The 15,376-nt window shown below is 39.9% G+C and overlaps 1 protein-coding gene across 2 annotated transcripts; it reads right to left on the reverse strand.

Annotated features, from left to right (window-relative positions):
* Positions 1-5,799: 5,799 nt before the first annotated feature.
* Positions 5,800-15,054, reverse strand: ago2 (argonaute RISC catalytic component 2). Of its 2 annotated transcripts, XM_030788640.1 has the most exons (20): positions 14,869-15,054; positions 13,009-13,056; positions 11,485-11,665; positions 11,248-11,368; positions 10,874-11,055; positions 10,437-10,573; positions 10,204-10,338; positions 9,985-10,072; positions 9,651-9,798; positions 9,427-9,546; positions 9,194-9,316; positions 8,935-9,068; positions 8,597-8,781; positions 8,326-8,485; positions 7,891-7,981; positions 7,442-7,636; positions 7,132-7,266; positions 6,938-7,039; positions 6,451-6,650; positions 5,800-6,066 (listed from the first exon to the last, which is right to left on the reverse strand). In XM_030788640.1, exons 1-20 carry the CDS (start codon positions 14,891-14,893, stop codon positions 5,958-5,960), a joined length of 2,619 nt encoding a protein of 872 aa, XP_030644500.1. In that variant the 5' UTR covers positions 14,894-15,054; the 3' UTR covers positions 5,800-5,957. The 2 variants fall into 2 exon arrangements, with proteins under 2 accessions (XP_030644500.1, XP_030644501.1); XM_030788641.1 differs by lacking the exon at positions 13,009-13,056.
* Between the last annotated feature and the right edge of the window lie 322 nt (positions 15,055-15,376).

A 15,376-nucleotide genomic window follows, 5' to 3' on the forward strand; every position in this document is an offset into this window, starting at 1 on the left:
CCACACACACGGGGTATTCACCACAGCTCAAACTAACTTTATGCAGTTACTGCCCCTACAGGGTTTTGAGAAGTCTTCACCACAACACTGAAAAAAAAAAAAAGAAAAAAAAAAGGAAAAAAAAAAAAAACACCACAACACAGCCCTATATTATATACAACTCTTACAGTACATCACTCAAACACGAGCAGTTTCTATTAAAAAAAAAAAAAACACATCTCTGCACCAGTGTGTGTATTTTAACAAATGCCTGAATGATCAGTTGACAATTTTTATCATGTTTGAATACATTACAATCAAGGATGATATTTCAAAAGTCGTTTTGTGCTATTTTAGGAAACCAGCATATTTGAGGCATATGACATGAAGCTAGTGAGCATGCATAAAATATAACTGTGTGCATGAGCACACAATTATCTGGATATTTTACCGGTATTAAAATGCTGGTTTGAAAAGTACATTCATTTGTTATCTTTGAGTTAAAGAGTCTCCATAGCCCACCTTGTAGTAGTGCTTCTCTAAATATCATCATCATCTAAAAGAAAGATAAACTTGAGTAGGGTATTGAACAACAAAAGAGATAATGGAGAAGAGCTGAACTTTCTATTTATGATAAAACAGTATACTATAGTGCAAACTATAAATATGCATACTTTCTGAAATAATCATTTAATCGTCTTCTTTTGATCAAGAAAAGGAGAAATGGTCCTTGCATGGGAGAAAAACAAAAGCAGGTTATATTATGAAACCCTAACGTGTCCAACAGTCAAAAGGTTAAAAAGTCTGCAAGAAAGCTCTAGTTCATTTTTTGTTTTTTTTTAAAGTTGCACACTCAGTATAGGACTACTATTCATCAAAATAAAAGCTTTTGCTTGACTGATAAGAGGCTCAGCAATGACCAAGCTTAACTCAAGAGCAGCAAGAGACAATACACTATTACATATGAAATGTTCAGAAACACATACACACACACACCCCCAAACTCACACACACACACACACACACACACACACACACACTCTCTACAAGGTGACTATGCTAGAGACATGGTGTTACAAATAAGCAGTAGAGATTTTTTTTATTTTCTTTTTTTTCAAGATACCAAATAAAAATCACTTATTCCAATAATGCCAAGTCATCTGCTAGAAAATGGTGTCATGTTTTGGCTTGATCACACAATATTTCTGATAGTAAAAAAACAAAACAAAAAACAAACAAACAAAAAAAACAAAAAGATGAAACACTAGAACTTATACAAAGCGTGTTGCATGCCAGTTCTGACACTGTTTTGCTAACACTATGCTTACAAACTAGACATCAAAACTTAACTCTAGTTTACAGGGTCACTGATGGGGAAAAAAGCATCAAAATGTAAAAAGACTTGTAAAAGGAAGTGGGCTCATCCAACTTCACTACTTACACCATGGCCATAGACAGAGCACCTTACATTTTTATATCCGACTCTCTCTTACTGCCCTACTTTGACTTCTCACTCAGATTGACACATTGATATGTTCTTGTATTTGTAAAATCCACACTTGTATTATGTGTTTAAAATTAGGTCATGTGATTCTCTTTTCCTTTTTTGTACAAAATATTTTGGCCCCACTCATTTTCTGGTAATATTCCTCAATAACTGATATTATTTCATTCTACGGTCTGAAATTTGGCATTGAACAGGGAAAGAATTATTACCACACGTTACATAATAAATACAACCATCTTTAGAGAAGAATGAAAGAACTACTCTAGAAAGTACCACCATACAACAAAGAAATCAACAGCTCTTAACAGATAAAGGGATTTTGCATAGGGCAAAGCAATCCAGGGCCTGGCTAAAGTTGGCTGAATCTCACAAATCTGGCACTAATAAGTAATGTTTGTATGAGTAAGTAATTGCTAATTAGACAGTAACAGACTTGACTAAAACATCTGCACCACCTTTTACCACACAAGGTGATGCAATGTCAGCCAGCTCATGTCTCCTATTACAATCTCTCCATCACCATAAATATACTTGATACACCTCTTGATATAGTGCAAAACTTTTTTCTTTTTTTTTTTCCATATGAGTAATTGCATATGCTGTTCACTTCTAATAATATAAGGTGCTGGTTTTAGAAGCTCATAAACCCCCTCAAGATGATTTTCTTTTTTTTCTTTTTTTTTTTTTAAATCATCCAGATTATTGAGGGGAAAAAAATGTTTTGAGACATTTCTACAATGTAGCTTGAAAAAGGTCAATACTTAGCAAGGTGAGAGTTAAAACTTTTCCAGCTCTGCGAATAAATTATTTCGACAGAGAACTCTAGATATGTGTGTTCCACAAGTCCACAGAGACAGGCTACAGGATATCTGTGTGATCAAAGAAGAAATGGCAGAGTGCCTGTTTTGGGAGCCATTTCTGCATATTTATAAAACATTTGTTGGCGCACACCACATCTTCAGCTTATCAAGCCTCTGGCTCCATCAGAGCTGACAACTCTCAGATTACGAGCTGTGATTTAGGAAACTGCAGCTAACGCTAGCAGAGATCAATCTTAGTTCTGAATACGCAGCTTAAATTGTACGACGACTGTCAGATATCACGAAGGAAAAAAAAAAAAAAAAAAAATCAAGAGAAAGTCTACGAGGCAATAGACTTCAATGGCACCAGATGCAGCCTCTGAATGGATAAGTGGTAGAAAATTCACCATTACTGATCATTAAGTGACAGACCCCCGAAATGAACGCACCAATGGCTCTACACGCTCAAGCCAAGTCAAAGATACACATTATGCAGGATTACGGAGCACAAGCATATCATCATTAGTTCAAGAAAGTTTTAGCCCCAAAAAAGGCCATTTCTCTCTCTGGTTCTCTCTCTCTCTCTCCCTCTCAGATTGCGTAATTATGAAGAAATGACCAGCGTGGTGATGTTACCATAATATAAGAAACAGGTAACAAGAGGTAGGACACCAGGCCATTTCTACACAATTACACCCATAATTTTCAATAGTTTAGAGGTTCCTGCTTCAAAAACTGACAGGACTTGCACCATCACAACTGCTATTCAAAGTGTATCCACATTAACATGTTGCGACACCAGCGCCAAAAAAAAAAAAAGAAAAAAAAAGAAAGAGACAACGAAACAAAACCCTCTCATGTCAAGTATTTGAGTGAAAATTAAAATGCCCTTTTAACACAGTCAGTCGGATTTGAGACAGTTTACAAGTTATGTGAAATTAAAATGATGGATGATCATGGATGAGGGGAAAATGTTGGGGTTTTTTTTGTTTTTTTTAATCATTTAACCAGATAGTGGACTGGACCTCTCTGATCAGTCCATTGTTCTTAAGGTGACATTATAGAAAAGAAAAAACAAAACAAAACTTATTTTTCAATATAATCCATATTTCACAAAAAACTCTAGCACCTACAATTACAATGTCCATTTGTGCTTCAGTTACTGTTGGACATTAATATTGAGAACACTTGTATATCGTTTGGCTAAGAGGAAAAATTGTAATTTAATATTGTACAAAGATGTCCAATTGTTTGCAATAATAAAAATAGAATATTCTACATGCTAATACTGCTGCAAGAGGTAAGGGAAATTGTACTATGCACACTAATAAAAGCACCGAGCTCAAAAAATTACTACATTACAAATAATCTTAATTCATCACTTATATACAAAAACTAAAATCTCCTGGTTAAGAATGCATAGTTAGAAAGAGAGTTAAAAATTTACCCAATCTAAGTTATTTGTACCCCAGGTTAAAATGTTATGATTATCAGGAGGAATAATGTTCAAAAGATTACTATTAGACCTTAACAATTGTTTTAGAAGGCATTTAAATGTTTGCATTAAAATAAAGGTATACATACAGGTACACAGTATATTGCGCCTCAATGTATGCTCAATGTGGGTCAATAATATTTTTCAATACATCCTAAATCCCCAGATGCCATGCAATAAAAACTGAAAACCATTGTTCTTTAACCCAAACCCCATGACATTACAGAGCTTCTCTTTATAATTACTATTTAAAAATGGGGTGATCTAAGAAAAGTATCTGTACTGAAACATCAATAGGAAAGGCTTCAGAGAGAGAATTAAGGTGCATACCACAGATGTTCCTTGTGTGTGTTGCAAATGTGGTTCAGTATCTTTAGTTCAAAATACCATCCCATGTCCCAAAAGAGCTCCACATAATGTCTAGTATGTGACTGACTACACCACAACTTCTCATGTCACCAGCTTGTCAGAATGAGTTTTGCTGATGAACAGGAGATGAGGAGCTTCACTCTGTGCATGCATGCAGTTGAGAATTTTTAACCAAACCCTTCTACACAAGCAAACAGCACAGCAACAGTTTACAAATCCAGTCCTGCGTACCTCTGACAGTCTAGCTTTTTGCTCCAGCTCAATATTGGCATAAGTAAAATCAGGTGAATTTCATTGTGTGAGATCAACTTGGTCCTGTCATGAAAGACACACAAACAGAACTCAATATGACTAAACTGGAACAAAACGCAGCAGGACAGGATTAGTAAACCACTGCCTTACAGAGTTAGAAAAGTCATTAACAAGGCTCTGTAGACCCTTTCCATTTTGCAATTGATACTGAACTGGACAGACTGATGCTAGCTTTGAATCATCACTACTGGAAACCATGTATTTGTGATGCTTCAAACTAGTTACATGGCTTAAAAGAAAAATCATCAAAAGGAAAAAGGGCAGGCATAAGCCTTTCTCATAATGGAAGTAAATGCCAAGTGTCAGAGAATATTATTATGATCATTTGAAGGACAAGTGTAAAAGTATAAATGCTAATTCATAAAAACGACTAGGTCATTTAAAATAGGGCTATGGTGCTAACACAAGATACTGAATGTTTCCTTTTAAAAGACTGGATTGGCCAAAAAAAAAAGGAGATTCCTCAGGAGAGTATCTTGGCTCAGAAAGTATGGATGGTGTCAGAAATGGGAACCAGTCCCATGTGATTAGCTATCACCTATCATCACAAATGGCCCAGACAAACTGATTGTCAGAATGATCCACTCAAAAAGAGAAGTAAGTCATGAAAAAGAATGAACTGAATTCATTTGCCATGGTCACATCTACCACACATTCTTTGATGTGTCCCTACGAGGCACCGTAAAGATCTTCTTGTCGCGCTTAGCGATACAGTTCTGGATGCTAACATGAGATCTCTTTCAATGCATATCAATCATGTCACTAAAGGACAAATACAGTAGGTCAACTGAGCCCAAAGACCGATAGCAAATGTCACCAAAATAAAATTCATATTTCTACATATAAATGAAACGCACAACTGATTAAGTACTTGTGTCCTGAAGTACCCCTGTGGTCAGTGCACTTTACTTTGCTCATAAATAGTCAAGTTGTGGAAAAGTGACCATATAAAGAAACAGATATCTGTTCACAAACCCTGCACGTGATTATTTTCCTTCTGTTCCTTCTCCAAACATATGGGTCTAATGTCTACATAGAAACAACTAGAGTCTTCACATCCGTAAAAAGGTATGATAATAATACTGTCAGATGCAACAATGAATGTCAGTGTAAAAGATTTCTGGATTCTTTTTGTTATTCTATGTAAACATTTACCCCTAATTCATGAATATAACCATGTAATGACATAGAAAACATACCCAACCCCCTTAAAAATACAGATCACATCTTTCAGGTTAATATTTTAGGTGTTTGTACTGATGGAGGAGAGACAGGGGCTTCAAAAAAATTTGGGTTTATATATTAATTGCTCCTGTGTGGAAAATAAACCCTTAAGAAGGATAATCTTCAAATTTGCCATTTGACAACAGAACTGAGGGGTCACACACTGAAAACACACATGCGTACACACACACACACACACACAAACACACACACACCGTATTCTTGGTAGTGGAAAAGCTTTGTGTGAATGGCAGCTCATCCTGGGTGGTGTTCAGGCGAAATACATGGTGCGCAGTGTGTCCTGGTGAATCTGCACGGCTTTGGCCAGGGCCTGCTGGTCTCGGCCGTTGCTCTGCCCGGATGTGTGGCTACCCTCAGCACTGCCAGAACACAAAGAGCCAAGGGTGACATTTTAATGCATCACTGCACAACTAGAGAGACACACCCACATTTACGCTCTTGTTCACGTTGTTAAAACCAAAAACCCTTCGTTTCTTTTAGTGGGATTTACAATGTAAAGCTTTGTTTTGCTTTTCACTGCTCTTGATGACCCGTTGAGAAGAGAATCCTGTCCAACATTGTCTGAGACTGAAGTAAGAATCACTATCAAATTTATGGGGCATCTCTAAAATGATTTGCATTACCTAATCCTCCCAATTAATAAACCAACTTTCTATTTATTAACTCTTGAAGATGAAAACACTTGTGTTTCTGTATCCAGGATGAGAGAGAGAGAGAGTTTGGAAGCATAGCATTCCACAAACCTGTCATGCTCCTTATCCACTAGATGGTAGCGGGCGCGGAACGCCACCAGGTGCGCATAGTAGGCTGGTGCAGGGATTGACACGGAGCGGGTGCAGCGCACGTAAGTGTGGCACAGCTGGTAAGTGAGAACCTGCAGCTCATCAGAGGTGAACTGGTTGTCGTCCCACAGCACGTGGTAGTGAGATGGCCTGCTGGTTCCCTGTGAGGAGCAACGGTGCCAAATATCTTAAAAACACCGACTTTTCTCGCCTCAGTCATAGCAGATCACTGCCTCTCAAACATCAATATTCAAATAACGAAAAAAAAAACCACACAACAAAGTCAGCTTGCTGGACACAGATCATTTGATTCTCCCACCAGAATTCAGAGATGAAATGTCAATATTACCAACAGTCAAAATCTATTTTAATGTGTAAAACTAGTCAATGATACATGACTAGTTCCTTTCAAGGCAGTTAGAAGTCAGAGGTCATAAGCTAACAGTACCTGAATGCCAGCGTGGCTACAGAGGTAAAAGTCGAACTCCGATGGATGGGTGATCTTGGTGTCAACTGTTGTGCCTGCAGGGATGTTGCCACTCTTTCCAACCTTAATGAAAAATCACAAGCCACGTAAGGCATCATAATACCCAGGTTACAAGGTTTTGAAATGCTGGTCAAATGTTTTAAGTCCAAACCAACCCTCTCATTCCTGTCCATGCAGAATAATCTAGTGTGGTGTCTCTTCTGAACCACAACAAAGGTGATGCCTGGTTGGTAGTCTTTCTCGAGCTTGATGCAGGCCTCACGAATTGCAAGTAACTCATGCTGGAGAACCTACAAATTAAATCGTAAAACAAACTTAAACAAAACAGACTGCCATAAACAACATTTGATACTTTGAAAAATGGATAAAAAAATCATTCTCAAAACCTCTCTCCGACAATTTTCCTTCAGAGGAAGGAAGACCATAAATGAGAAGAAGTAGTGCTTTTGTCTGTCGGGATCTCACCTGGTTGAACTGGCCCTCTGAGATGCCGTCTCTGTAGTAGATGATGCGCGTGGGCTTGAAGCGGGTGGATTTGTAGAACTGGATCAGCAGCTCTCTCACCATAGCGGCCAGATCCTGAATGATGTCCTGGCGATGCTGCTGCACTCGCACTGTGGCACAGTAGCGGCTGGGGTGGGCATCCATGCTCCCTACCACCTACATCACACAGGAGATTGTTCAAACAATACAGCACCGTTTAAAAAAAAAAAACCACAAACAAACCTGACCATACATTAACTTTATCAAGATACCACTGAGGCAAGCCAAATGTAACATGAATCTCAGGGTGCAGTTTCAACCACTGACTCCAAGATCCACTGATGCAGACTAAACCATCTCAACACAAACACACTGACATTTTACTGAGTGCAGACAGATTACAAAGGGAAAATGATGACGGTTTGTCTTACAGCAGCTATTGAAGGTTTCTTCCCATCTCCAGCCGGTGGGTGGGTCACATCAGCACCCAGAAAGATGACTGGCTGTTGGAACACCAAGGGCCTAGGAGGTAATCACCAGAAGAGCTTTACTTCAAGAACGAGTGTCTACAGATAGTGTGTTACTATAAACTGTCCGTATAGCATGTCCGTCATAGTATATATGTGTTACTCAAATGAGAGATGACACACTTGTTCCAACCCTAATGTACAGCAGATCCATTTATATCTGGACAGTTTTCAACAGCAAATTCAGTACTTCGTGTCTACATTTTTCAACCGACTTTCTATATATTGTTCTGTACAATATATATGTGCGTGTGTGTGTGTGTGTATATATATATGTATGTATATATGGAGAGAAAGAGAGAGAGAGAGAGAGACAGAAGTGAGTCAGTGAAGCCTCACCTGCCCTGTGGGAGGAGAATATTGTTGACTCCACCAAGCTTGACATTGATCTTCAGGCAGAGGTTGGAGAGGGTCTGTGGTGTGGTCTTCTGAACATTCTTCACTTGAACACACTGAGTGGCCATGCCTAATACAGTGTCACCGACACGCTTCACTTCAGCTGGAAGCATGAAAGAGACCATGAGAAATCAGAAGCACCAGAGAGCTACACACCTACAGAAATCACTGAAATCGCGTGACTGCTTTTCAGGGGTCACGAGAGAGCACCTACCGTAAACAGGGGTCTTGCCGGGCAGGATGACCACCACTAACTGCAGGCCTTGGTAAGTGTACTTCAGGTGCTTGAACATGGGCTCCACGCTGTCAGCACCCTGGGCATACTTACAAAAGCAGGGCTGTCCCTGAATGGGCATCCCAGCGTCACGAGAGATCTTACGCAGTTGGTCAGTGAAAGCTCTGCAGGCACACAGTTTATTTGAAGTTAATGGACCGGTATGACAGCAAAACAGTCGACTGTCATGTCATCTTCAAGACCCAGAAGTCTTAAACTGCTGGCACCACTGTACTGGATCCCTAACTTTGTGTCTGTAATGACGGAGTGCAACTTACTTGAGTAAGAGTTCAGTGCATTGCCTCTGTGGGGCAAAGCAGGCGATAGCCCACACTTTAATCTCAATCCCAGTGTGGAACTGCTTGTTTCTCATGTCCCATACTCCTTGGATTGGTGTGGCTATTGCTTTATTCTGGAAACAGATTAAGAAAGCCATTGCGTAAGACGTAAAAGAACGCTATGAGTAACATTTTGAACAGTGTTAACACATTCAGTCAGACACGTGACATTTTTCAGTGCAGTGTAACTCTTCCATACCCGTCCTCCATAAAGAATCGACGGGGCTTGGAGAACGCGGCCGTTCACCTCTGTCATTTCATCTCTCACCATGACCCCGAACTCACGGACGTAAGGATCGGTGTTAAAGTTGGCACTTCTCATCTACGACACGTAAAACATGCGGAGGGTTAAACGCATGAAGTCGAACCACTCAGCAGCAGGTATCTAAAGCTTCCTGTCGTATATATACCCAAACAGAGAGCTGGGCTCACCAGTTTGCTGATCTCATCCTGCCGATCGGGCGCAGACCTGGCTGTGGCACGGATCATTGTTGACGTTTGATTATCCGTCAGCTTCTTTATGCAACGCTGTCCAGCCACGATGTTACAGACCTGTCAGAGGAATCAAAGTGACAGACAGAGAGAGTAAAACTACAGGGAAGGAAGAGAAATTTCAAAAAATGAAGCGGTAAATAAAGGATTTGATTCTGACATACCTCCAGAGGAAGGTAGGTGTGTTTCTGCTCCTGGCCAACCTGTAAACAGGGCAGGTGGGGATATCGTAGCACCAGTTTGTATTTGTCTTTGAAGTACTGCGCTACCGTGCATTCAATGGTCTGTCCATTCTCCTGCTGTAATGGGAACCTACAAGCACAAAGCAAACAGGCACGAATTCGACCGTCTTTGAATTCACACGGTCGTGTTTTGCATGTCAAATGAACTCTGAAACATTCACACACTAAAAGTTTTAGTCATGCCTGTTTGTGATACAAGCACGACTATTCAACTTGAAGCAGAAGGACTTATGACTAAGCAGAGGTGGCGTCTTACGTCTGGTGGCTGGCCGGTCTCCGAGTTACATTACACACCCTGTATTTCCTCTTCATCTGCCCACAGTGTGTGATCTCTACTTTCAAACCTGTGGGTCATACAAAATAAGAGGCGTAATCAAAAGCCTCTGAGTGTCAAATTCATAACATCTGTCTCAATCAAGAAAACATGGTAATGGAACCAAATATGTCCGGATAATGCAGCAATGACTTAAATTACCCTTGATCTCCTTGGTGAACTTCACTCTCTGAGAGTCTGTTAAGGCCTTCTGTTGCTCTTCAATGCTTTTGAAATCCAAAACTTCACACATGAACTCAATCACGGGTTGGGCTTTGTAGAACGCAGTTGCAGAAACTGGAACAAGAACACGACAAGATCATGTGGCATGCGCAATTGAGAAAAGACATGCAAATCCACAAAGATCATGTTAACAGACCGTGATCCACGCTTACCGTCTATGTTCAGCATCATTTTCCAAAGGGATGGTCGGACAGACTGGTGAAAACCAAACCAAACCTCTCTTCCTCCACCCAGAGGGTTGGAGCAGCCCTCTGAAGGTGTGAAGAATGAGCGGCCAACGGGCGTGTACCTGAGGAGGAATCAAATCACTTACCCTTATTTTCAATTTCTAAACAGATCTGCACACATCAAAGAAAAAACATTTCTGCATGCGTCATCTACAAAGCATCTCAAGATGCACTGTCAGTTATAACCACTTCTTGCCCGGACTATTATTACCCTAATGCATGTAATCCAGCACTGCCCTCTAATGGTGATGAGAAAAAAAATAACTAAAACTGCACTTAACACAAATGAATGAGAAGTTCAAGATCTTGCTAATAATAATGGACAGTGTTGATCTTCAAATAGGAAAACAAAGCGCACTGACCTCATAGAGGGCAGATGTCTCATGACCACATCCAGAGCCTGAATGGTCTCAAAGGGGATGTTGGGCAGCCGCCCAGACAGTGCTTCATGAAGAGCTTGCAGGCTGACGCAGGACACCCATTTTATGGCAACTTTGAAACTTCTGTCCTTGCCCTCTCCTGGGATAGTCACCTCCAACTCCACCTAAGTGAGCAGAACAGCATCTCAATTCCCATATCTTAAAACACAACACAGTAACAAATCATGTCACGGCCCCTCTAAGACCCTAAAAAAGTTAAAAAGTTCAGTCATCTTTTAGTGTTAATTGTGAGTAATAAGCAGCACTTGTCCTTAGAGTAAAACACAGGGCTTTACTACTAAGGAAGGTAAACTTACTTTGTCTCGCCCTATGGGTAAGGGCATAGCAGTGTACAGATTCTTCCGCCCATCATACACTGGTTTCCGATCACCAAAGATCTGCGTTTTAAAGTGCTGCACCATGTGCTCGACAATTTCACTGGCAACATGAAAGGGAATGTAAATGTCATTTTTGAAAATCCTTTTGTCTTTTTCAGACTGACTCATTTCAGTGAGCTTTATTTGGCAGTGAATGGTGTGACCGCACGGACATACCGGTTGACTCTTCGTGGGCACTTCTCAGGTTTGATGTCTATGTCATAATGGTACACTTCCAGTTTGGGGATCTCCATCTCAAAAAAGTTGGCCTGCAGTTTGATTGTCCTGCCCATGGTGCCAAAATCTGGTCGCTGAGGAGGTTTGAACACATACTCCTGTGCTGAGGGAGATGGGGGAGCTGGCATAAAAGCAAACAGAATTATATAAGGCGACGACCAATAAACATGGGAGGTATTAAAAGCATGTAAGTACAAGTTAAAATCAAATGAGAGTTCAGAATACACATTACCACTGTTAGTCACTAAAATCTGCATAAAACTGTCCTAATTATACAGCTTATTCATTTTACCTGGCAAACTAAAGGCTATGAGTAACTATACTCTGTGTGCAGCAATACATCTCTGATCATTTCACAGTCAAGAGAGTTCAAAAGGAGCTGCAAGTATATGGACAAAGGAGAATATCACCAACCAGTTAGAAATAGTTTTGTGGCGTTTGGGTTTCCATTCTTACGATTAAAAACATGTTAGAATTACAGAACTCAACACGCTGTGTTTTGTAAGGAACAGGAAAAAGTCTGTGTGTCTCTGTGAAAATCCCAAAGCCATGCAAGCCTGAATTCATATCCTTTATGCATCTGAAATGATTCACAGACATTTCGAGAAAGAAATATATCCACCAAGCCTTCTGGAACATTGCCCAAGTGCAGAACCACATTGGGTGTGAAGAGGTTACTGTAACATTAGGATTATCAGTCCTGAGATAAACATTTTTTTAAAAGTACCAACAAATGTTATGCCTTCACTGTCCCAGTACTAAACACTCACAATAAAGTACATTTTTGCCGACCACAGGTCCCAACACAACAGTCACTGTAGCCCAAGATATGCACATCCAAGGTATAATATTTAACATTATTTAAATGTAGCTTACATATTCACATAAAATTAACCCATATGATTTTACATAAATGATATTTAGCTACAGACAAAGTTGGCTCTGTGCTCGGGAACTGCATGACAAGTTTCTAATAAGCCTGGTTTTACAAACACAGGCCAAACTACTTTGTAATAGTGCAGCCCAAAAGATGCATAAGACCCAAACTTCTCTACAATGTTGCCAGCTCTGATTAATTTTGGGAGAGAATCAAACACATTTATATATCTACAAGCTCTGGGAATCAGAAACAATGAGCAGTGTAGCGGCCTAAAAACATTACAAGGTCAGCATGCACACAAGGGGTAAAACTAAGCATAAATAAAGCAGTCTACTTCAGAATAAGAATCAAATCTAGAACACAGTAATATGAAGGTAGCTCCACAGCAGTACAAGCAAAACTGTATTAAACTAATTTCAAGCATGTCTGAGAACACTGAATTTTGGTTAACTGTGACTTTGTGCTATTTCTGGTCTGCAACATGTAAAAAAAAAAAAACACAATTGCTTCTTCTCAACAGTGATACTCCAAAATGCTGCCAATCTACAATGGCAGCCCTGGAGCTTAGTGCAAAGCTTGCTTACCAGAACCAACTGACCCCGAAGTGTGAGGTCCCTCATACATCTCAGCAGCTAAAGAGGACAAAATTACAGTTTCATTTCAAAGAAACCTCCACCTATGAAGATCCTCAACAAATGAACACATTGCATGAAAAACTGTGGGTTACATTCAGTTTTTAAGCTTATTTAAAGTAAGGACCTAGGTTAATAATGTGAAGACTACAAGAATGTAAAATAAAGACATAAACTGAAAAAGTATACAAGTATATTTCACAATTCAGGTCCATTCAGTAGGATATATCGACAATGCTAAAAAAAGATGGTGTTGTAGCCCCATGGTTTGTCATTTTTGCAGGAAGAAACACTGACAGAATGGTAAAATAAATGCATACTTAAAACCCAGTGCAAAATTATTCAATATTCAATGGCATCTCACCACAAAACCACAACTCAGGCATCTATGGTCCCTGGCCTTATAGAGGCTTAAGAAACTTATATTCGCCACTTTGCCTACACTTAGGTCTTCTGTCACAACCCACCTTATCAACTACGAAAGCACGACCCAGCTGTGAGATAGCGGCGTGTGACAGACCAGGTCCTAAGAAACCGTGCTGGGGGCGCATTTTAACTCCTTATCAACAAAACCACACCAGCAACGTAACAACCTGGCAATCTACTCCACCTAAAGAGCAGCCAACAATTTGATCAGAAAATAATTTGTGAGACTGAGTAGCCCGCTCATACTTTCTGTTCAGATGCGCACTAATCGATACCTGTACACATAACGATCAAAATAAACAATAATATATTTTTGGAATATTTTAAAATAAAGCTGCGGGATACTTAGGCATCAGCCCCAGTCATTCACCGAATGCATTAGCTTTTCTCTCGCCTAACGCAGCTGTCTGACATGTTTTCTATTTGGGTTATATGGCAATAAATCAGAGGTCCTCGGTAACCAGAAACGATTTTGATCTTACCCTCAGAAGCATTTGTTTAGCAACAAGTTTCTCTTGTTGCAATAAAGTTAGCGAGCAGTCCAGTACAAAGGTGTCGTTGGCTATTGAACGCAGATACCGAAGGCGACGGGACGAGAAAACAGTCAAGACTTGGCATTCATTTATGCGGTCAGTTGAATTCAGTAAGTCGCAACAAAAGATTGTCAGGTAATAAAATACTTAGAACACTTGAGGCTATAGCTCTGTTGAGTGGCTGGTAAAATAGCATTTTGGTGAACAAGCTAGGATAATAGCTAACGTTGCGTTGTTTGAGAAAGAACATGTCGGCAGTACTGAGTATACTGACACAACAGCTGTAAGCAGCTTCAGGAGTAGTTATTAATAACATTGACCCTACTTTGTTACGTTAAATTGCCTCAAAATAGCAAACATTTTTTTAACTATGAGGTCAGATACTACTTAACCTAGCTAGCTAGATGTATCTGGTGGGCGAAACTCATGTTAGCAAACACATTCGCGAAAGGTTTCCATGAGAAGGTGGTAATATGTTCCACTACGACAGTCATTAACTTATCATTACGTACAAAAAAAATCTTTATATAAGTACAACTTTTCTTCTCGAAGAGGCCAGCTAAACTGATTCATGAACGCCAACTAGCTGCTCAAACAAGCCAGGTCAAGAGAAGCTTAAATAGCAAGCTAGTGAGCATGCTAACAATAACACGGCCTAGAAAACAGGTAAACAATGTAGGAACAAAATATTCCTCCCGCCTGAGAGGGGACTTTACAACTAACAAGAGTAAACAGTTCGAAAAAAATAGGTTCCATTTCAAAGATATGTTCATATTAAATGGAGGTTTATGTGCTTGCTAATAAACTAGCCAGTATTTGTTAGCCAGCGAGCTAATGGCATTAGCTTACTTACCACCAGCTGCTCCACTAGAATACATTTTGGTCGTTTTCTTGGAGCAGCCCTTAATATCACAGTGATTCCTCTAACGTCGTCAAACGCAGCAAAAATGCATGCGAGAACAGAAGCGTCCAATTGCTCAAAACAAAATCAGTGGATTAGAAGGGAAAAGTAAGATTTTACACGAGCACAAAATTACAAGACCACGAGAGATTTCCCTGGCCCCATCCCATCCCCCATCACAACAGGAGAAGTTGTAGCTATCCGCCCGCGGAGCCGATGCAGAAGCTGTGTGATGTCACGGTGCTTAATACTCACTCTAAATTACACATGTGCACCGCACTTCGAATGCGAAATATTCAGCGTGCGATAATATTGTTAACATTTATGCAGTACTTTCGGGTCTACCGCTTGAAGATAATTTCACCTTTGGGTAAAAGTGTGGAGTAATTAGGCTATGTCACTTCCGGGGATGTTTTTTTTTCCCCGGACACAAAAATAAGTAGCAATAAAAGCTGTATTA

Source organism: Chanos chanos, chromosome 12, assembly GCF_902362185.1.
Source record: "Chanos chanos chromosome 12, fChaCha1.1, whole genome shotgun sequence".
Classification (NCBI taxonomy): Eukaryota; Metazoa; Chordata; class Actinopteri; order Gonorynchiformes; family Chanidae; genus Chanos; species Chanos chanos.

What these genes read in the sequence shown, in the direction of transcription:
- ago2 (XM_030788640.1), bottom strand. Translation starts at nt 14,893, where the DNA reads ATGTATTCTAGTGGAGCAGCTGGTG. An exon ending in ACACCTACCTTCCTCTGGAG is followed by an intron (nt 9,547 to 9,650) that starts GTATGTCAGAAT and finishes TTCCTCTGACAG; the next exon opens with GTCTGTAACATCGTGGCTGG. An exon ending in GTGGATAAGGAGCATGACAG is followed by an intron (nt 6,067 to 6,450) that starts GTTTGTGGAATG and finishes GTGTTCTGGCAG; the next exon opens with TGCTGAGGGTAGCCACACAT.